The sequence below is a fragment of the Vipera ursinii genome, assembly GCF_947247035.1.
Source record: "Vipera ursinii genome assembly, chromosome: 4".
Classification (NCBI taxonomy): domain Eukaryota; kingdom Metazoa; phylum Chordata; class Lepidosauria; order Squamata; family Viperidae; genus Vipera; species Vipera ursinii.
The window spans coordinates 35,688,242-35,713,069 of record NC_139514.1 but is presented as its reverse complement, the minus strand read 5'-3'; the positions used below and the strand labels follow the sequence as shown (position 1 = coordinate 35,713,069).

General features: G+C 32.7%; 1 protein-coding gene and 1 long non-coding RNA gene across 2 annotated transcripts in view; both read right to left on the bottom strand.

Annotated features, from left to right (window-relative positions):
* Positions 1 to 2,750: 2,750 nt before the first annotated feature.
* On the bottom strand, positions 2,751 to 8,636 carry LOC310639627. The gene is made up of 3 exons (XR_014492363.1): positions 8,524 to 8,636; positions 7,327 to 7,402; positions 2,751 to 4,320 (listed from the first exon to the last, which is right to left on the bottom strand). It is a non-coding gene; the product is annotated as an uncharacterized lncRNA (long non-coding RNA).
* Positions 8,637 to 12,438: 3,802 nt separating this feature from the next.
* NECTIN3 (nectin cell adhesion molecule 3) overlaps positions 12,439 to 24,828 on the bottom strand; it is a 52,345-nt gene continuing 39,955 nt past the window's right edge. The window contains exons 4-6 of the mRNA XM_083361373.1: positions 23,689 to 23,806; positions 22,478 to 22,629; positions 12,439 to 13,346 (exon numbers count right to left, since the gene is read on the bottom strand). Of these exons, the coding sequence (XP_083217499.1) occupies positions 12,754 to 13,346; positions 22,478 to 22,629; positions 23,689 to 23,806 (863 nt within the window). The 3' untranslated portion in view covers positions 12,439 to 12,753. The remainder of the gene's footprint in view (positions 13,347 to 22,477; positions 22,630 to 23,688; positions 23,807 to 24,828) is intronic.

Genomic DNA, 24,828 nt, shown 5'->3' with positions numbered 1-24,828 from the left:
CAACAATATTTAATGCTTTGCTCATTTTTATACACAATTTTTAAGTCCAGTTTAATTTTTAATTTTTCTGCTTCAGTTTAGTTGATGCATTCCTCAGCTTCTAATTCAATGCTCCACAGCTGCAAACTATACTGAAAAATGGCATTTAGTGTTTCTTACAATTGCATACCAATTAGGAGCATTATTTATTTTAAATATTTATATGTAGTCTACTTACCTACAAACCTCCAAGAAAGCTTATCATTTAAAAAAGTGCAATAAACATTGTAGGAAAAAAAAGTGTTTAAAAGGGAGCAGATTCTACAAGAATAATAGTAAAGGTGTGGCTTTTGAAATTCTTTCCAATCCTTTATCAGCAGTAGTAGTAGGGGATCTGCTTGTATTTTCTTCTGTGTAATGAAATAATGTATTTTGTCTTTGCATTTTACTGCTTTTCCCTCAGGTTGTACCTGGATATGCGTGCACTGGGAAACACGAAATGGGCTGCAAATGTTTCATTCTGGATTACTTGTCTAGGTGGCCTTAGAGAGAAGCAGTCAGCAACATTCAAGTAATAACATCTTCATTAAGGAAAAGCTTTTTTTTTCTTCCAAAATTTCTGGCCAATTTTTGAACTTTTTACTTGCTGGATTCTACCACCGTATCAACATGAACCTGTTCTGTTCAGTTTTTGGAAGTGTCCTACTGACAGACAGGAGTCACATGTTCCTTTCCCCCAACTCTACTTTTAACAAACGTTCCATTGAAATGCAAATTTAAAAATTAATAGAATTTACCAATTGCAAAATCTACTAAAGAATTTAAGATTGTTTAAATATGACATAAAATGAACAGCAACTATGCTTAACAATGTGTACAAGCTTTTCTTTTCATATGACTCAAATCCATAAAATTCCACATTATCCAGTTAATTTCATATTACCCAATATTCCCAAAGTATTCATAATTATTTTAACTTATAAAGTTTTAAAATACAGCAGCAGATAAAATTCATTTTAAATTATTGTACTACCAGCAATGCATTTAGTTTCCATAATCTGGTGTGAACTTAATATGTATTAGTTCACACCAGATTCAATTATATCTATTCAAATACTCAAATTAAAACTCAAAGCCACTATTTCAGCTTGAAGCATACATTTGTGATAGGCCATTAGATACAACATCGTCTTACATACTAGTAGGTATAAGATTCTACTCAGCCGGGAGATAAGGTTGCACAAAGCTTAATGATGCTGGAACTGCCAGCCAGAAATGGTCTGCATTCTGGTGGTTTGAATCCAGCTCCGTGAGATGGAATAAGCTCCTGCTGATCAATCTCTAGCTCCTCCCCACCCAGTAGTTTGAAAGCATGCAATATTTCAAGTAGATAAATGGGTAAAACTTTGATGGAGAAAAACTGTGTTTGTATTTGAAGAGCAGAAGCTGGCGCTGGACTGTGTCAGAGAAGAGGCATCGTGACATAAACTGAGACCAGTGGAGGAGCCCAGAAGAGTCAGCAACCCGAGCATCGCTAGTTAGCTAGTGTAAAGCTAGCTCACCTCCTACAGTGCAACAAGGACAGGTGCATAAATGCTAAACAGAATGAACTAGCATTCTAGGCTACCAGGACTGCATTGTGTCTAGCATACGTAGATTTCCCTGATGTATGCCAAACGCTAAATAAATAAATAACTCTAGTCAGCCATTCCTCAATACTGTATGCCACCCAGTCACTTGCTTGGTGAGATGTGTGGCTATAGAAATTTGACAAATAAATAAATACTTGATTCCCCTTTTATTTCCCAAAGCACACATTTTATTCACACCCTCTTTTTCTCTGTCTGAAATAACACTGCTTTATTTGGGTCACACTGGACTGCTTTCTTTTGGGGAGAGTGGGAAGTTTTTCCTCTGTTTCCTCTCTTCCTCCTTGCTTCTCAGGGGTTACATTTCTTTCAAAACAGATACTGATTACAAGGTATAAGAAGCTTCTTGAACAATGAACATTGGGACTTCTTAGTGTCAAATATGTTAAGATAAAGGCTGAAGAGGAAACATTAGGAATTAGCATGTGAACAAATTTGTACGACGTTGTTACTGAAGATCAACATGTTGAACCATGATAATATGGTTCAACTGACTGCTCCAAAATGAAAAAAGAAAATGCAAAATTAAGTAGATCTACTAGTTGGCACACAAAATCAAGAATTAAGTAACAATAGAGTGCTGTGTCATTCATTTTTAAAAATATTGGGCAATGTGAAATTTGTGCACATGCAACTCATGTCTTGAACTGAATGCTGTGATATCTGCCCTTGCATCCAAAATGCCATTGCCTTGCTTACTCAATTTACCTAGTAGTAACAAGAACATCATAAGCTCTATTCAGCTTTAGGTATTATTGTAAATCTTCATTATTCTCATCTTGCTGACTATAGAAACAAAGAAAAGGTAGGACTGAACTGGTCCAGAGAGACAAAAATCAAAGGTGCTTTAGTGGATTGGGAGCATTTCCCAAAACATTTCCAACTTTCCTTTCCCCTCATTTGTGTATAATGAATGTATACTGAAACAATTCATTCTGACCATGTCAATTTAGAATAGTTGAATTAAAAAGCTCATCTAAGCATTTTGTCTTTAAATAAATTATATAGATGCAAATTCATATTCTTGATTTGTTTAATTCAGAATCAATATTACACTTTCAGGCTACTAAAATATGAACATCTTTTTAATATTTCAATAGAATGCCAGATAACTCCCTTTTTAATATATCAAATTAATGTTTTTTTGATAATGTACATTATGTTCTGAATTCTCTTACCTCCCTATATCTTTTCTATACATTTTTCCTAAGATTTTGTACTGTAAAATCATGTAGGCAAATAGGTAACCTAATAGTTACTATAGCACTGTTCATGCCTTTTAACTGAACACCAGTAAACTCATATAATTATGTTATCCTTACATATACTCTGTTAGTACTTGATTTATATTTCAAAGTTACTTGTAATTTATTCTATAGTTATCTTTAGCAATACACTCAAAACTGTTCAAAAGCTATTTGCATTTCTTAAAAACTCCATGAAACAACATCACAGTAAGAAAACCAACAAAAAAGCAACATAATGCAGGTGTCTGGATCTACTTTTCTCTCATTACCCTGTTACTATCAGCATGAAAAAAACTTCCCCATTTGTGTTTGCCAATCTAAAAGAAGAAAAGGCACACTAGGTGAAGTTAATCTTAAACTATATTGAAGAAGCAAGCAAAGTAACTGCTTGATGTATCTTGCAGTGGGATGTAAACACTGAATGTGGGAGCCTTTTATGCCTATAAGATTATATACTATTGTGCTAGGATTAGCACAGAATAGTTCATGCAGAAAACACAGAAGAAACACTGAATGAAATTGGGCTGCCCATTAAACTGTTTTCCACCCTCAGTACAATGAAAGCATAAACAAAAACAGCTTTAATTCCCGTTATCCTTAAATTTTGCATATATAATTCTTTCTGGAACACTTAAAAGTTCTCTTTTAATCTCCGACTGTTATTTCCAACATGGGCAATACACGAGTTTTTAAAAATCATTTGTATTACAACTAATCCTAAGTTTCAGTCCATAGTTAGGGACAGTACTGTATTTTTTGAAGATATGACAAGATATGTTAGACAGTGGCAACCCTAGACATTAGCAAAAGGGAACAAGTATAGTTAATATATGAAGAGGGCAGCACTTATCAACATTCTGCATGAGACACAAACCATTTTTTTCTTGAAGCAAAGCTCTGTGATTAATGCTTAAACTAATATCAAAAGAACCTCATGTGGCCTTTCCTTACTACAAAATGGAATAAGCAACAACTATGGGAAATGAGGAAAAGTTAAGTATTGGGAAGAAGATTTCAGGTAAATTCAGAAGAATAGGTAGAAAAGATTCTAACCATTATTATATGCCCATCTAATTAATAGTTAATAAATTGACATTTCTTAAACTGCATAGAGAATGGTTGATGACATATTTTAAACATTTATATTTTTTCACACAAAAAAGCAAGCCACTAACTTGAACACAGATAAGATTATCAGAAATTATATAAAATTATGATTAGACAAAGTAATATATCTTTCAACATCAGTTCACAAACGAGAGATTGAATCATACATAATGTTCCCTGGGATTGATATATATTCTTCCATTGCCTGTATTTGGATGCTTCTGATTGAGCCAATCTTTGCAATTTCTTTCTTTCAGTGCTGGGTACATTTGTTGATCTCTGTCTTGAGATGCAGGGTTTTCATCTTCATAGCTAAATTGGCTGCAATTTATCATTTTCTAGGGGGAAAAAAAGGACAAACGGGTATCATAAATCAATCTTCTTTGACCTTCCATGTTTCACTTTTATTTTTAGATTTTGTTCATGCACCACAATAATACTGTTATTGGATTAGGTGGCTTTTAAGAAGCTTAGGACAACTAATGACAACTAAGAAACTACTTTTTTCTCTATACGAGCCTATCTATCCTTGCATTTGCTAAAGAGTGCTCTCCCAATTTCAATACTTCCTGATTTCTCTTAGTAATGCCATCACAAAAGGCATTCTTAATTAGGTCCATTAAATAATTTGTTTCCAAAGACAAAAAAAAAAAAAGAAAAAAGAAAAAAAGAAGGTTCAGACCTTGCCAGGATACAAAAATCACACCAGGGTGCAACTCCTTAAATCAAATGCATATTTTCTCTGGGATCATGTGACAGATGCATGTTCCTGGGAAAGGCAAATCTTCCTTAAAGAAGTTGCAATGAAATGTTATATTGAAAACTGAAATGGCGCACTGCCGTATTTTCCATTTATAATTTTCATCAGGGAACCAATCTCACCATTGAGATTAGGAGGGCCATATCAGTTAGACATCTAATCCTACCATCAGTTATAATTTTTAACTTATTTTAATACTACTAAGATCACTAATATGGCTTTCTGTCATGAATTTCTAGTAAAGCCCCTAAAACTTGTTTTTTTCCAGCAAGCCAGGGAATCCTCTTATAAGGAGCCCATGCGTTGGTTGTATTATGTGTAATATTTTCCCACATGGTTTTGTTTCTATTTGTTTATAGTTTTAATTATTTTAATAGTTTTGTATCATGTTTTAATAGATACACTGCCAGAGTTACTTAGTCTAAGCTGGGTGGCTATATAAACTTGACAAATAAATATTTTTGTTATTAGAAGCTAATAAAAGGTCTTTTTAAAGATTTTCACACAAAAATGAAAATTTAAAAAATGCAGAAAAAATTATGTATCAGTAAGTTCAATAAATGAATACTGTTAAGATACTTGGCACTCAAAATTGGGTATTTCAAATTTGATGGCTTGATTAAAATATTTTGCACACTATTCTTCATGCCTGTTTGGATTTTAGTAAACATAATTGTAAAAATGTAAAATTATCAATATTAAAGTACTAATTTATAACTTTATCAAAGCCTTTAAAAAATGGCTTATTATTAGTAGTACATATATGTCAAATCATAGCTGCCAGTTCTTTAGGTGGAGCCAGCTTTCATTCCCATTCAGTTCTTCCCAAGAATTTAGGATGTCATAATGTATTGGCGTAGTATATGTGTAGATATTAATCTGCACTTTAAATCATTTTTAAATTCTGACCTTGATTGCATTAATTTGAAGAGTTTGCTCTTTGGCAGCCAAAATCAAACCTTTCTTCCAGCTGTCATTGCCAGGTTTTATCCTTATTCACTTTCCTTTTGTAGAAATTGATCATGTAATGCTTTTCCTTAATCAGCATTCTGTTCGTGTTATTATAATGGACCAGTCAGCTTGATGTTTTTAGAGATGATACCTATGAAGTCCTTCCAAAGAATCTGCAATACGCAGATGTTATTTGATGGTATTAAAGATATTGTTCCAGGATGTATACTGTTCCAAGTAAAGCTGTCCTTTACAATTGATATTACTATCTCATCTTTTAGATATATAACTCAGGGCAGGAAATTCTCCTACTCTTCACATATAAGCTCATCTCTCAATAAGCTGACCTTCAACTTTTTTACTAAAACATTGTGCTCACCTGTGGATAAACTGAGCCTTGAATATTTTAATGTTTAGAATTGGTTTAACAACTTTTCATAGTATTTACTTAAAAACTGGAGTCAGCTTATCCATGGATAGGTCTACCCATGAATACATATAGGATATTATGTGTACTTTTGATAAGTATTGCCATATAACCTCAATTGGGGTCATATTTTGCCATCTAAAATTATCTTATTTATATGGGGTTTTTTTTGCAAATGTGCCAGTTACTAACACATAGGAAAGGTGTTTTCAGTAATACAAAAACTTCAGAAATAAGATATTGATGAAAAATATTACTTTGATAACATTTGCTTTACAAGCAATCCTACCTACTGAAAAAGTACGCAATTCCCATATCTTTTCCTTTGGGCTCCAGTTTTCATTCAGCCAACTGGCTCTCTCCAACGAGCTTGTCCCTTGCACACAATCCTGCTTGGAGAACTGATTTTGTAAAAAGATGTCTGGATACTTCAGTGGCCCATGGAGTGGGCTTTCATCCCACTTCGAGATCCAGGAGTTAGTCTGGCTAACAGTGTCTACAGCAGGGGTAGGCAACCTTGGCTCTTTTATGACTCGTGGACTTCAACTCCCAGAATTCCTGAGCCAGCTGGCTCAGGAATTCTGGGAGTTGAAGTCCATGAGTCATAAAAGAGCCAAGGTTGCCTACCCCTGGTCTATAATATGAATTGCCTGGCATAGTTGAGTTGAAATGTTGTTCCCTCAGCAATGGGGGTGGGAGGAAATTAAGCACATCTGGTGTTGCTGGTAGCTTCTACCCTTCCTTTGCTAGTCTGATTCTTTGATAGGAGAGAAGTGACCCCATTAGCGGCCACTTTTTCTGGTGCTGCAGCTATTCTAGGTAAGAAATTAATCTAGTACGCCTAAAAGCTACTCTTTCCAATCCTGACCTTCCATGGTTGGTTCACGTATAGAGTTCCTCTGACATATTAAAAGTCAGTGTTAGCTATGTAATTGTATCAGGAGAAAAACGGAAAAGATGGTGTTAACCAGACTTTATGAACATATTACATCCCTCAGTAACAATTCTTCAAATAGCTTGGGACAAACCAAGTGAGTCTTTCACAATCTAAAATTTTAGTTAATCAGCTACAGACTGATAGTAGGTATATGTTTCATCAACTATTATCTACAAATGAAAATAAGAATTCCAAATATGGGATATTATATACAGTAGGAGTACACTGAGTCTTTGATTTGGAACTGAGACCTTTAATTAATAACTTACTGCATTGATTATTTCTTTCTGAGAATGAGAAATCTCATAGGAAGATGTAGGCTTGTGTGTTGGTGGAAGATCAATCCTAAATTTAAAAAATGTATGATTTAGCAATTATCACTGCCTGATAAAAATAAATTCATATTAGAGTTGAAGTTAAATAAATATACCTCTTTTCTTAGGTAGTAGTGTAATTTTACATTGATGGAATCTTGCAAATTCTGTATTTGAGTATTCTTTTAAAGTGGTATAAGAAATATCAACCAAAACAACTGAAAACAATATAAGAAATTAATGAAATTTGAGAAAATGCACTTTAGAATTTCATCAGAAACATTCTTATATGTTTTCAAAAATTATAGGTATGGGTTTATTTATAATGCAACTGCCTCACTTCATTTAATCGTAACATCTTGGAATGATACTATCTTGTTATTTAACAGTAGATATAACCACTTGGCTGAAATACTTCCTAAACCAGTAAAGCAACACTCACTCACCTCTTCCATCGTCACTGTACTCTCCTTGTTCCATACAATGGCAACATGCCGTAAAAACTTTTCAAAAGATTGCTGCAATTCTGCCCTTTATACTCGTCTAAGAATTTCTCATCTTGTGAGGCTTCTTTCATTAGTTTTTTTTATGGATCAGAATAATGATTATGTGCAAAGAACTATACCCATTAAACATTTTTGGAAATAAATTACTAATTGCCCAACCATTTCTTATCTAATACAGGCAAGTAATATCAATGTCAATATTAGTGCTAACAAAAGGAAGCAAAATTCTGCAGTTAAAAAACCCTGCAAAAGCTAATTAAGGATTTGTGCCTAGACTTCTTTGTTGTTTCATCGTTTGATAATTATTTTTAATCTGTTTTTAACAGTGTATGCTGTTCCAGAAAATTTTTTGAATTGGGTAACTTTACAAGCAATCTAATTTCTGATGGCTAGTCACTTTACTTTTATAACAGATTACGTGCACATAGTACTGTAAGTTTTTTTTCCTCCCCATTTCTCTGAACTTTTTTGTAAGATATATAAAAGGCTAATTTTACATAGAATGGACAATTAGTAGCTGGGCTTCCAAACCCAATATGAATTCAGGATAAAAGTAAAATCATGTATTTATATCAAAGCATAGTTTATACTTTTACAAACCAAGAACTTGAATAAAGTTTCAAACAAAATAGCACAAACAACTTACATTTTGTCCAAATAAGATGATCGCTTTTTTCTAGAAGTCAGTAATACTATTATAAAGATGGTAATAATAAAGAGAGCAAGTACTGCTCCTATTACAGCCCCAGCTACAGCTACTGATGATGACTGCTTATATGGCACATCTGAAATGTAAGTCACCAATTGTTACAAACAATGTGGTTAATATATCTTAAATTATATAAATAAAATGTAGTTTTCTGCCTTTAAAAATATTTCACAGAAGCTACAGTTCTTTTTGTTGCATATGCATTAATAGCCTTGTAGTATGAAAAAACTGTTTATTTAGGTCAACAATTTAAATATTGGAAATAAAAAATGGCATTTTCCTTCAGTGCCAGGCCTAGAAAACATTGAGAAAATTGCCTTAACAAATTTCTAGTACATTTTAGCCTAGCAAAAGATTTGATTTTTAATATATGTACTGCATATGACACTGAAACATTTTAGAAATCATTATCTGAAAGTTTATCAACAAAAGTATATGAAGAACTAGTCTTATTTAACCAACCAACCTTTCTTGTTCTTTGCTAGCAAAATCACTGTTATTGTAACTGAATTATCTATTTTCTATCATTGTGTTTCTCCATCCATAATAGATATGGATTTTCACAAATTAAGCTATTTCCATAAATACAAGTAGTACTGTAATTCATTTTGGTAACAAAGTTTGGTGCTGCACTACGTAACTGTAAATATGGATTAACTTTACAGTATTGCACCTAAGTAGGTAAATTATAAAACAATATTTTTAAATATAAATAGGTAAGTTTGAAAATATGAGCCTAAGTAATTTATTAGAGAGCCTTATATTTATTAAATGAACACATAATTTTGAAATCATTTTTTCCTATCACTCTTCAGAATATTTCAGTACTTGCTCTAATTTTGGATTATTGAAATAGCATATTCTATTAAGCATTATATAGGCAACATTCCAGTAATCTAGTATTTTCAAATTTCATTAATATCAACATTTCTAAAGAATACTTTGATCTTGCAAAAACATCCCAAATTATACGAGCATATGCACAATGGATTTCATGTTGTTACCCAAGCTGATAAATGAACATCTAATGACAATTTTACTACAGATGCTAAACAGAGTTCAGACTGTTTAAAACTATTTGAATAATATAATTATGTGCAAGCTTCAAATTCAGCACTTTTGAGAAACTGGAATATGTGAAATAACAGATTGTTCATTAAGATTCAATTGACAAATTATATAATTCCATCTATGAATTTTTATGTTTTGTAGATAGTTCCTATTGAACATAACTGGCAGTTTTGTGTTCTTTAAAGTGAAATTGCTAGTGGCACTAACTTAATAAAGCATTCTGAAAAAGTTACCAACTTACTAAAACACAGATAATATGGAGCTTTTATTAATAGCCCACTTCCTATATTTTCTGCATTACCACTTTTGTTTCAAATCCAGGGAGAAACTAAATGAGAATGCCATTATATAAATTCAGAGGATAAATTTAACAATGGCTATTTTTCTATCATGATACTTCTAAAGTACATTTCAACAATTATTGTTGGACAATACAAATGGGAAAAAGCTATTATGCTCATGTCTTGCGGGTAGAATGTCTGGTCTTCTATATAGTCCAACTACAGAACTTGCTTTCTTTTTATGTGCTTGCAGATTATTAAAATTTTACCCATGGCTGACTTACACATTTTCCTCTTCAATTAAAATAGTCAAAAAATATTTGTACTAAGATTTTTTAACCTCATTAAAAAAACTTTTTCTGTGCAACTTAGTGTAAATTATGTAAAATTTAACTATATAAGTGGTTTCCAAAAGTATTTTAATACATCATATTTAATAATTTATGCCAAAATACTTGACACTATTTTTCTATATTATTCTAGTTTTCCCAACCTATTCCACTTGCTGAATATGTTTTATTTTATATGCATTTTAATCATTTATGCATATGACCTACATTCAAGAAGTTAATTTAACAAAAGATTTATTTGACACAACTATTCATACTTACAATAATTTTCTCTATTTACACCAAACATACATTAAGAAACACTGCAACATTGAACATTGTAAATCAATGAATCTGTTCATAATCAACTGTAAAACTCTTGATAAATTTAACAAATTATAAAAAACGGAGAATATTGGGTACTTTTAGATTTTTGTGTTACAAAACAGCATTTAGAGGGCATACAGAGCATATTACAATGGAGATGTTCCTAGGACCACAAGCTATGTTCAAATCCAAAGCAGGAAAAAAAATCCGTCAAAACAAAATCTAAAACCAAATTACTGCCTCCTCCAACCAAGCAGTTTAGAATCCACTGTTAGCTTAAACATCTGACCAAAGGCTAACTTTGATTAGAAACAATCTCTTCAGTTGGATGAAAAATCAGATTAAGTAATTACAAAAGACTCACTTGAGTTCACAGGAAATATGGTGTAATAATTTAACTTCCAAAAACAATGGAAAATTTGGTTAAATAAAATGTTAACACTTGAATTATCAATGTGAGAGATATGTGTAAAAAACCAGTTTAATGAATAACTACTAAGCTGTAGTCACATTTTAACTACTGCAGTCACATTTTTAAAGACATAGCAGCCAAATCACAGTGTACTGTCAAAACCCTTACTATGATTGCTGAAAAGCTCTACAATACTGTGGATCTTTTTGTAATGTTTATAATACTCCAAGTATATATTGGAAAACAGTTGCTAAGCAGCACTATTTTTTCATATATTCATGCTGTCAAATTCAACTAATATGTTAAAGTTACTTCAACCTCTTTAAACACATTCACCTTTTCAGTTTTATAATTAATGAAAAGAAAAATCCCACTGATTTCAATGGATTTTGTTTCTAAGCACATATGCGTAAAACTATTTGATTCTTATTGGTTGCACTGCATTATCCTCTGTACAATGAATTATATTCTAAATCTATTGACAGAATTTTTTAAACACCAGAGTTACTCTTTCTCAACAGATCATACATCCCTTTTGTTATATGTATTTGCTACTCCCATCTATTCAATTTGTTAGGTTAATAGTAAGCTTTCACTACATTTCTTTTGAAACAACAGACATTTCCCCAAATGTCTCATAGGAAATACACTATTAGGAAAGAATGTTTTCTCTTTAAGCAATATTGTTTGTGTTGCCTTTTCATTCTTTTTCAAAATATCCAGAATTGCAGCTTACCATATACATAAGTTACTCTTGCATTTAAAGTTGCCTCTCCTCTTTAAGAACTCTATAGCCCATGTATTTCTTGAAACACCACCAAATTCTGTGATAACTCAATGTTTATTTGTTAAAATGCACCTTCATTGAATGTAGAAGTTGCATCTGAGATTCAATGCAATTATAGGTTTGTGCTTAACAAATATTCAGTAGAATCGTGAGGGAAACTTAGTCTTTCCTGAACAATATTTAAGGAAAACCATTTGATTGAAACAATATATAATAAACCTTAAGAAAGGGATTTTTCTGGAAATTTAAGTAAAAGATTTGAATTCTTGTATTCCATTGCTTGGAAATAAGATGCAGTGTAAAAATATATATATAATGTTCCTGTTACATTGCAAGTTCTGTTCATTGAAATGTCCATTGCAGCAGGTTCAGTGCAACAAGTCATCTGTAAAAGGTACAGTATCTAATTATGGCAAGGCTCAAAAATGTAGAGGTATTACATTCTGTGCAGAAAACCTAATAAAGCTTTGAAAAAACTGTGCCATCAGATTATTTCATATCGTAAGTCATTTCTGTAAACAAAATGTGCCTTAGATCAGCTGATTCCGAATCACCATCATGTTGCCATTAGGTAGAACTATAGTTATGAAAGTTCTATCAAAGTAATTTTTATCATAAATTTACAATAACAACACAGCTGTTTCAATTCAAACTTTTTATAAGAATTTCATTTTTTAAATGTAGCAGGTTGTTCTTATCTTGTGCTATATGCCAAATAGAGCACTATATTTAAATTCATTTTTATGAAAGACAGTAGTACAGCATTGAAAAAAAAATCATAAAGCAGCTTCAGTACACTTAAATGAGGTTTTTACATTTCATTTGTCAAGTTAGAATATAAAAAGCTTGAAAATCAACTTGGAAAAGCTTATTCCTCAAGAAAAAGTATAAACAATCTGAAAATGATCAGCTAATGAAGGAACTTTATATAAAGTCAAGACATGAAAGTGGATGTTACTGTTACACATACCACTCCTTTCGAGATATTACAGAGCCATCTACATGTGAAACTAAGTCATCTTCATTTTCATCATAACATTCATCACCCAAGTATTTCATTCCCAGAGTTCCACTTTCATAGTAATCCATTGGTCTTTCATACCTGTCCTGGTATCTGTTAATAGTATCTACTTTGTTCCAGTCTGTTTTTTCAGTTTCTCCCATGTAGTCTTTAGTTAAGAGACTGTTCACAGGATGTTTTATTTCTTTTTTCACACTGTCAGGGTAGGAATCCACATCCTCAACCTGCAGGGTATCTATCTGGGACTCCTTTTGCATATCTGATGGTGGAATGTAGTTCTTAGCGAAGTAGTCACCACGGAACGTCCTCCTTCTCCTATACCAGACAGCTCCAACCAGGACACATACAAGTATCAGGAAAAGAGCCCCGCCCACTGCACTACCGATGATGGTGCCCCAATTGTCTTCCTGAATTTCTGGCCATGGTGATGTTGGAAAAAGCTTTAGTTTTGGTTGAGTTGCTAAACCTGTGTTGCCATCAGTTGAAGGAAGCCATGGAATCGTGAATGGTGAAGTGGTAGTAGTGGGAGGATCTAATGAAAGAGCAAAGAGATACACAAGACAGAAAAGGCAGAAAATGTCAATGCAAACTATTTTAAGTTAAGAGCTGATAAGAAAGCACAGTTGATGAGTAAGGAAGTGTACTTTAACATAGTTTTTCATTCTTCATTATATTATAAAACTATTTACCACTGGTGTAAAATACAATTATGTATAGCTTCTGGATAATATATATATATATATATATAAATTATAAATATATAATTAAAATAATGTAATATGGCAATGCTTCCATGTAGTTTAGTAGCAAACATGGAACAATTCCATTCCTTATTATTCTAGTCAGAGTTCAAAAGAAACTAATGAATGCCCTCATGGATTAGATATTCCTCAGAAAATATTAAAGAATGAAAAACTAAAAAAAAAATAAACTGCATGCTAAGTTAGCTAGATATAATTTAAACCTTGCCTCCAAAATATATTATGATTTATAGTTAGGATTTAGAAATAGGTGCATTAATGGTTCTTTGCTTATTGCAATGCTTCGGATATTCTTGCTGTCTGCTTAAATAGTTAATCAAACACAAAAACTAAACTTTAGAAATAATTCTAAAATTAAAATAATTTTTAACTTTTATATGAAACGTATGTAATGTCTACCTGACACAAAACATAGACTTTTCTTCTAGTATGGGAATGTTGTTTTAACCTAAGAAATACATATAATCAATGTGGAGTATCAGCATTGCTCAGGTTGATCAGGGACTAATTGTGCAAACTGAATGCAAATTTAAATTGAGCTATTGGAATTCTTTGCTGTATATAGATGATAAGTTAAAATCTGAAGATGTAAACTAGAAGCTATGCATATGAAGCAATAGCTCTGTTCTAACACTATATGACAAAAGAACTTTACTTTTATTAGTCTATGTTTATGACATTACCAATGTATGCAGAAAAATGGGTTAAAAATATGCTAAACATGCCAGGAAGTTTTGGATCTCTAGTATCTATTGAATATTAACAATTATGATTATGTGAAAATAAATTATACATATTATGGAAAGTGCAAAAGTTAAAAAAGAGGATGGTTATTTAGAGAGTTTTTAAAAGATTTCTGAGCAGCTGCATATTATTAACTATAGAAAGCTGTTAGTAAGTGTTAAGAATAATTTTTAAACCACATTCAAAGGTATCATTAGCAATGTAGGCAAGACAAAATCTAAGCTCAATGTAAGAAACTAAGGTATTTTAATTACTCAGATGATTATAATTGAAATTAACATATACTGAATATTTCAATTAATCCAATTCAATATTTCATTTAATTGAACAGCCTTTAGAGCTTATTTTTGAAATGCCTTGCTATCAAGTTAAAAAATACTGTTAGGTCTATAGCATATATAACTTATCCTTATTATGTAATTGGTTAAATTAATTATGCCCATATTAAATGAAAAATAAAACAGATGAACAAACATATTACAGAGATAAATGGATGGATCTATAAAATGTTTAGCTTTAAAAAGTGAAATCCACTGATTCCCATTACTATCTTACAACTGAAAAACAAACAAAAACTCAAACCCTAACCTTTTGCATTTTCTTAAAACAAAAAGATCTCAAAGGTTGTCTCAAGAAAAATTACATGATAATGATCTTATGAAAACAGTATTTATCACATGGTTCATCATTGCTAACAGTCTTTAAACAACCAAAATGATACCTATATATACGGATATAGTGTATATAGTACAAATGTAGACTAAATGAAATTGACTATATTATTGGAGCAAGGAGATGAAAACACTAAGTTATAACAGTCAAGACATTGCAGGGTTGACTGTAGAACACATCATGAACTATATATATACAAGTTTCAACAATTATTTGAGGGAACACCTGCTGCCGGCATCAAACGCCCTTCGCCCAGTGCGCTCCCACAGGGAGGGTCTGCTCAGGGTTCCGCCGGTGAGAGATTGCCGGCGGGTGACACCCAGGGATAGGACCTTCTCAGTGGGAGCGCCTGCCCTCTGGAACCAGCTGCCGGTGGAGCTGAGAACTGCCCCCGACCTCCGATCATTCCGCCGGGGCCTGAAGACCTGGCTCTTTGAGCTCTCGGGCCCAGGCTGAGGAGAAATTTTTAATTGGGGTTTTTAAGCGTACAGGGTCAATTTAATATTTTTTAATTTGGTTTTTAACTTTTGTATGTGGATTTTTAATTCCCTGTAAACCGCCCTGAGTCCTCAGGGAAAGGGCGGTATATAAATGTAACTAAATAAAATAAAGATACCCACCATTTTCAAGGAGAACATAAGAAATTGTTTCAAAGTCCTGATTCTCACTGATGGTCAATTAAAGAACAATATGAAAAGAGATGGCCAAAAAGCAAGAAATAAAATAAAGCAAGAATAGAAAGTAGAAATTGCCAAGAAGAGAAGCCAAAGCTAAGGAAGACAAAGAACTCAGGAAGCAACAAAGCAAAATATTTCAGAGTGTTGTCAGAAAAATAAGAAAAAATTGCAATGACATCTGTAAAGACATTTATTATGGGGAAAAAAACCTAGAAAAACAAGAACATTCTTGCATAGTGATTGCAAGATCAGGAGGAGTTCCAGCCTCTAATTGGTTTGTTAAAGGATGCCAATGGACAGATAGTAACTGATTCAAAGAACAACAAACTAAGATAGGAGTCTACTGAAATTCTGTATAGTAGAGATGTCAACGTTCAAGATAAGTTAGAAGATATTCCCTATTTATATGATCTTCTAATAGTATCTAATAGTATTTATATGATCTTCTAGTAGTAGAAGATGAGGTCAGATAGCATTATCAATTTGAAGGAGGTAAAAATTAATGGAATATTTACAAAATTACAGCAAATAACAAAAAGAAGAATCTATAATTTCAAAGCAAATTAAGTCAGCAAATGTCCAACAGCCTGAAAGAGATCGGTCTATGTACCAATCCAAAGAGAGATTTAACAGTGCATGCAGACTATCACATAATATTTTTAATTTTACAGGCAAGCAAAATAAGGCTTAGGATTCACCAATGCAAATTAGAGCCCTACATGGAAATAAGAGTGGCCAGAAATTTAGGGTAAAACTATATTGCTGATGGACATTAGATAATCAATAAAGTCAAAGAATACTAAAAAGAATTCAAATGCATGCTTCATTGATTATAGAAATTACAGAAAGGCTTTTAATTGTGTGAACCCTGTCAAGTGTGAAATGTCCTCAGGAAAATGGAATCAAGAAGCAAGACAAAAAGAATACTGACATTTTTGAATTTTGGAGAAAACTAACACCAAAAGCAAAAGAGAGTATAGTGAATAGCCAAGGAAACAAATACATAAACTTTAGAACACTCAAGGCACAAATAATTAGGCTCAAATTATATTTTGTACACATTATGCAGAGACGCTCCCATTGAGAACATTGTATTGCTAGGAGAGAGAAATAAAGCCCAGCTAGGATGGACGTGGTTAGTGATAATGAGCACGTTTTGGGGAAAAGCCAGGTTGGGGAACCATCATTCTGGAGAATGTCTATCTATGTGGTTACCTCTTTTGAAGGTCTTTCTATATGACCAATAAGAGTTAACATCGATCAGGTGGAACATAATCAATCAATCAATTAGGGCACTAATACACTTTTATTATACCAAAAGTGTATATTGTTAAGAAAACAACTACTTCCTATTCTTATATACAGCTCACATATGAAAAATTGGATAGGTAATGCAAAATGAAAGCCTGGATAGCTAGCCATTGTTTCCTACCAGTTTCTATTAGAAAGACTAAATGAAAGCAACAGAATTATGGCGCCTAATAGATGAATAATGTACTGTGGAGTGACTCCCTGGAAAAGAAAGCCATTTGAAAGACAGAAGGACAAAAAGCAAAAATGTCTTCCTCTATTTGTCATCATGATTCTTTGTGACTTTTAATATGGTATGATATGCATACTTGACAAATAAGAATAGTGTTTCATGCTTATGAGATAAAGTAGATCATAAAAACTTGTGATACAGTAGATATTATTTTAAGGAGCTCAAGAGTGTCTTTTTGTTATTTATAAATTGCCCCTTTAGAACTTGTTTGTGAAGTCCTTTTCATGGATTATTTTGTTTTGTCCCATTCCCTTATTTCCCCCCCCCCCATCAGTTATTCAGAATATATTTTACATATAGGAATTGCTATGACTTCTGTTCATATGAGGGGTATTTATTGCTCTGTAAATTAAGTGAAAAAACAAGTACCGTATGTAAATTATTTTTCATTTTTACTGTAAATTGCTTTGTCTATAACACAGAATTATTTTAGATATGTGGTAGGGTAAGTTATCCTAATGATTTCAATAGCACTTATATACCACTTCATAGTGCTTTACAAACCTCTCTAAGTGGTTTACAGTCAGCAAACTGCCCCCAACAATAACTCGTGGGTCAAAATCAGGCTCACCATCACACAGATACTGTGAAACCTCATTGCTGATTAAGAAACCTGGATGCAGGCACACCTGACTTATAGTTCAAAATATTTAAAAGGAAGAAGTGTTAAACAACGGGGAAGGAGGCTACTGGACATTTTCTGGAGTTGAATTTGTATGGTGAGGACTGGAGATATTGTGTATCAAAAAAGAAACGGAAGATGAACTGTTAAGATGCAACAGGAACAAGCAGGACGAGAGAGAGATTTACAAAGATGTTTAACCCGTGGAAAGGACTACAACTTAAAAAAAAATATTTATGAGAAAAGACAAAAAAAATGTGCCAGAATTCCCAAAGCTCAAGAAGCAATGTTTCCCTCTTCTGTTCCCTTTCCACTGCCATCTATTAGTGACCCTCTAAGTCAGGGGTCTTCAAACTTGGTCCTTTTATGACTTCTGGACCTCAACTCACAGAATTCCTCAGCCAGGCACACTGGCTGAGGAATTCTGGGAGTTGAAGTCCACAGGTCATAAAAGGGCCATGTTTGAAGACCCCTGCTCTAAGTAAATGTACTGAGAGAAGCTGCTTGAGTAAGGGAGGAAGCGAAATAGAAAAGTCTCTAAACAGCTCTATTTAAGGTTGTATAAAACTGTGATATATAGTTTGTTACGCCAAGGTCACTTTTATCTATTGAAAATACACACAATTTACTTACTTAAAAACACCGCAAAAATAACCACTGCAACTTAGAAAACCAGGGGCTAGGTTACCTAATGAACCATCTTCATTCAGTTACATCAATTCAGGCAGTGAAGAAGGTATGTGGCGGACCCATCAGCCAAATAGTGAGGGAAGAGAACTTTCTAGCAGCTGTTGCTCCTCTCCTGGCCTTCCGTAAAGGCGTAAAAACATGGCAGATGCACACACAGCTGTGAGGTTGATTGGTGCCATCAAAGCCCTTCCCCCGTCTTTTAATAATTTAACATCCATTGCCTCTTTCAAATTTCACATACTCTTTTAAATGTTATACTTTTAATATTTTAGTGTACATTTCCCAGAGTTCTTCTGTGAGGAAGATGGGCAAACAAATTAATAAATATATAAATAGTACGTGGTTCTGAATAGGAATTCATATATATGCATAAAACAGAGGTAGGATTATGCAAATAATCTCTGCCATACTTAAATCTAAGGTTAAAAAAGAGAAGAATGCATGCTTGGTAGACAAATGGGCGGCATGCAAATTTCAGTGTAATAAATAAATGGGGACAGCAACATACCTAGAGCATACAAATACTCCTTTTCAAAATCTTTCTTCAAGAGATTAGCTAGACTATGTAGGATTTTTCATCATTATGGAAACAGACTTATGCTTAAACAACTGAATTTCCCATTATTATCTCCTTGTCCATTCTGAGAATACTAGTCTATTACAAGGAATCCTCTAACTTACTAGAGCAGATTGGAAACGCAAAGAATATGGTGGAAATTAAAATGCTGTTTCATATTTAATGTATTTAATATCCTATTATTATACACTGATAGTAGATAGTAGTAGCTATCTAAGAATGGGTAACATATCCAAAGTCAGAATTTCATAACTGCCACCCAAACTGAAATAATAAATATTCTAAATATTTATTCTAAATAAATATTTCAATAAATAAATAATAAATATTCTAATCTGGGACCATTTCCTATTAAAGCTTAGCATAACCAGTATACTAGAAAAAAGTCATGTTCACTTTTTATATGTAAAATTTTACTAGCCCCATAAATATGATCTGTTTTAAATTATTTGATTTATAATTCATATTCAAGTTGCCATAATTATTAAATTATTAACAGATCAGGAACTGAAAAAAACACTTTTAAAATATTATTGAAATAACTTCACACAATTTCTTTGAGTAGAAGTGTTCCGCTCAACATTTTAAAAAAGATTTGTGCTGCAAACACTTAAATTTTAATTAAATTGAAACATTTGATTTTATTATAGATCTGCAAGAATATGTGTTATAAATTTAACTAAAACATTAATAGAAATCTTAACTCTAATTAAAAAAAACTTACAGTTATACAATTATTCTTTAACATTTCAGGAATTACCTATGAAGATATTTATCCTTCCCTCCAAATAAATTTCCAAGAGAGATTCAGAAGGACATTGAAGTGTACAATATAAAAGCAGCAGCAAACAGACAAGACAAAAAGATCACATAAAAATTAAGTAAACAGGTCACAAGAATAGATTTACTGGATTAGGTCAAAGGTTTAAGATACATTGCCTTTGATTCAAGAAGCAGAACACAGCCATTATAATCAGAACTGTTTAATAATGAAATGTCATTAAGAGAACTTAGCTTCAAATTAATATGGAGAGGTAAAAGAGAGGGGGGAAACCCCTTCCCACTCACTGTAAATAAGCCATCATTTTCTAATTTAAATTCATGTATTGTAGCTTTTTTTAAAGAGTAGAGAAAGAGTAAAGAAAAAGTAGCCTCGCATTATTTTTATTTCCCACTTCTTTATGAAAGAATGCTTGCTGACTTTGCAGCTAATATCACAGAATCATTTTCTCAATTGATCCTTTCTGCTCTTGTATCACTAATGTATTATCTCCATATTTTAAATTCCTAAAGACATTACCACGCATGGAAGCTGATTCAATCATCTTATCACGCATTAAGGGATGCTTCTGGCTTTCAACATTTTTTTGGCTTACAGATGTGAAAGCCTTATTTTCATCATCCCAGCAGAGGGGATGCTGTTAAAAGAGCAACAGGGAAAGATTTCTGTGATTCCTTATCGTTACTATGTAAAGAGTGGGACTAGAGCCCAATTATGTTTTTGATGGCATCATTTACTACGTGATGTTTTTAGGTCTGGCTTAGCAGTAATGGATCTCTTTTTTGATTTAATGGAAAATGATGTTAAATTATTTCAGTCTGGTGACATATAAAACCCAGGGAAGCTCACCCACTCTTACTATTGGATTTGCATTTTGAAATAGTCTATAATTCTTTCTCTGGTCTCATGTTTTGCTTATATCTCACTGGGAAATAGAATAGATGAGATAGATGCTGATTTGAGCAAACAGGAAGAACTACTAGAAAAAAATGTTAATACAGTTTAAAATTTTAAAGGATATTATTGAACAATACATTACATTATATCCAGACTTTATGGATGAAAATTCCGCACATAATTTTTGTTTGTCTAACTTTCAACTCATGCACAAAGTCACTTAACTTTCTAGATAGGCAGAAAATTGGTGGAAAGGATCATGCTGTTTTCATGAGACGTATATCTTATTTGTCTGGAATCTAAAATAAATCATTAACTTGAAGATTTAGCACAGGTTCAAAATAGTTTGCATTATGGTATGTCATATTTTTTACAACAGTAAAATAGATCAACTATATCCCTTCAAATATGTAAAATATTTTATTTTTATATGTGCAAAATTCTGCATGTTTGGAAGTTGAAAGTCCTCTTTTTAGTCTAAAAGGCCATTCAAATATTGTCTTGAGCATAGAATAAATCAGTTTGAAACTGAAATGCTTCCATAATATTTGAAATGACTCATTTCATGTTCATGCTCATTTTCCACACCCAATTATCCCTATATTTACTTAAGTAGTGGAGCTGAAACTGAAATAGACTGGATTCTTAGCAATTGAAGTAAAGACAGAATTAACTCTTGGTACTAATCTTTCTCATTTCATATTTCAAGTAGCCTTATGCTACACTAGCTTTCTATTCAGAGTATACACACCATTTGCGATCTGCTTCTTGTACCAGTACTGTAACGATAATTATAGCAATTCTGTCAATGTTGTGTAGATATACACATATCTTATCATATTTTTTGTTCAAATAAACCAGAAGTCATGCAAGTAGAACAGAGTTCCTGGCATTTAATTTCATTTAATGTATAAATAATTTGGTAGTTTTGTTTTTCAGGCCAATGTATAAAATTTTAAATAATTCTTTGATACAATGTATTATTTGTTTAGAGGGACGTGGTGGCTCAGTGGGTTAGGACGCTGAGCTTGTCGATCAGAAGGTCGGCAGTTTGGCGGGTCGAATCCCGAGTACCGCGTAACAGAGTGAGCACCTGTTACTCGTCCCAGCGTCTGCCAATCTAGCAGTTCGAAAGCACATAAAAATGCAAGTAGAAAAACAGGGACCACTACAGTGGGAAGGTAACAGTGTTCCGTGCGCCTTTGGCGTCTAGTCATGCCGGCCACATGACCACGGAGACGTCCTCGGACAAGCGCTGGCTCTTCAGCTTTGAAACGGAGATGAGCACCGGCCCCTAGAGTTGGAAACGACTAGCACGCATGTGTGGGGGATCCTTTACGTTTACCTATTATTTGTTTACTTCCCTTGTTTATCTGCTACTTCCTATAAAACATTTTAAATAAACGAAAAATAATTGCAATATACTGAAGAATATCAAACATAAATATAGAGCAAAACATTAAACATATTTAAAATAAAAGATCTGAAAAGAAATTTGTTTTTGCCTTTCAACAGGAAGGGCTAGGTGAAAAAACCCAGATCTTTGGCAGATAAGTAAATTATGGAGTAGGGTCCATATCTTGAAAAATGTTTTTAAAAATCAACTATATTAGACAATACTGATAGAACATTTAAGAAAAAAGTAAAATGTAAAAGGCAAAGGGGGGGAAAATAACCAAAGGGGAGGGGAAAAACTTACCTAATATGTAAATAGTCTTTTGATCACTTTTTTGACCAAGTGAATTGGTCACTTTACAAATGTAAGTTCCAGTATAATTGTAAGACAAAGGACTGTTGAAATGCAAAGTATTGTTGAAAGGCTGTAATCCCTCAGGCCAATGTCCATCCAGCCTGAATTGTAAAATATTTAGAGCAATATGAGCATTTTGCAAATATTTCATTTGGAATATTGATTATTCTCATTTTCCAAAACAGAAATATATTCACTTTCATGAAACCAATGATTGTAACCACTAAATTTTATGTTACTAAAAAAAGAATTCAACAGAATCATTAGTTTGTCATGAAATAATACAGGACAAGCAAGTGCTATTCACAAAGATGTCTAATCACTTCCAGAAGTGTTATCTAGAGTATATGATGGGTACACCAAAGGGAACACCAAAAATTATACAAAAACATAATGTATAAAACCTTGTTAATGGAAACCAAACTACATATTTTACATATTTTAAGAAGCATCTTTATAGTTAGTTATTACAGCATTCATATTCTGAAATCTGTTCCTCAGCATATATTGGTATGGATGTATATGTATATGCATATACATATATTATCTAAAGGATAGGAAAACATATTGAAAAAAGAAGAAACCATGCTAGCAAGTCTTTCATAGGAATCTGACACAGAGTAAGGGGCAGTCATGGTTAGGTGGGCTTTTGCACAATTCTGTGCCAGTTGCACCCATTCTTTGACCTAGGAGCTCTGCTCGCAATATGTTACCAATGTGGGCCCTCAATGGCAGGCCTTTTCTGTTGTGGTACCCACATTATAGAATCTCCCTTAAGACCTGTTATGCAGCAAAGCTGGCGACCCCAGGGGATAGGCAAACTTGTGAAGTGGCTCTGATACTAATTAACTTTCCTCCGTCTATTATTTTTGTTTCTTAATTAATTCTGCTTTTATAGTTAATTTTTCAGATAGATGGATAGATAAGATAGATAGATAGATCTATTCCCTGGCTAGTTTCTGTACATAGAACATAATATATACAAAGATGCTTAAACCAGGTTTGAATGGACCTATGGAGTGCTTTGGCTAACTGATAACAAGCTAAAAGCCACCATTTGAATGTTCCAAAGTGCAAAGGTCATTATTTTGAAAATGGCAACCAGGAGATACAAATTGATCTAACTTAGCTAAATTTAATTTATTTTAAGAATGACTTACCGACTCCATGTAAACTCCATTGGTAGTGGATTTGCATCAGCATTACACCTGAGCAAAACATTCTCTCTTCCAATATACCAGTTTCCATCATATCCAGTTACTGTAACCTCAGGAGAATCTACAAACATACATAATTATAAGCATTTCCATAAGCCATTATGGAAATACTTAAAATAAGTCCAGAGTAAAATATAAAGAGAAAGGCAATTTTAATGAACAACGCTTCATTTTATAATTTCAAAGGCTATCAAATACTATTTTATCTCTTAACTCCCTAAATCAAACTACCTATATCAATACTTCTATGATAAAAACATGTAAGTTGGTTCTTAACAATTCATAACTTTTAAAATGTGATATATAGAATTAAAAGTAGATTTTTTTCACAGCAAGTCTGATAAAGTTGATCATGTTTTTATCAACACCTATGATAAAAAGGAAGCAGGTAGTGATTTTTTTTATCTATAAATGAAAATAAGAAATTGATTGATAACTTAAGATTCAATTTTTACAATGCAAGGTCCAATATCAGCAGAAATAATTAGTTGTAGTCAAATTACCTTCAGTATATGCTAAACAGTTTTATGTGTTTGTTCATAAGATATGTTCCATATTGTTACTTTCAAACACAATTTAACTTATCTAAGTAAACATTCTGAATCAATTTCATTAACTGAACACTTTTAAGATTTTAGTATGTTTGACCTGAATATTGCATCTCCAAATCTGGATAATTAGGGAATTAAAAGGACAGCTGTAGGTTGATTTGCAAATTAATTCATAAGGCGTAAAACAAAATATATACTCAAAAGCACATAAACATGTTTAAGAACATCAAAGAAGACAATTCCAAATGAAAGAATGGGAAATTCGTCATAGCCCCTATTATTACTGTGTTTACATGCCCATAATAAAATACACATTAAAAAGTCAGTTGGGTCAATTTTTATATAACTTAATGTTTATGTTTTAAAGATCCAGTTTGGTGTAGTGGTTACTGGGCTAAAAACTATTTTTAGGTACAAAGCCAGCTCAGTGACTTTGGGCCAGTTACTCTCTCTTAGCCCTAGGAAGTAGGCAATGGCAAATCACTTCCCAAATCTTGGCAAGAAAACTGCAGGAACTTGTCCAGGCAGTTTT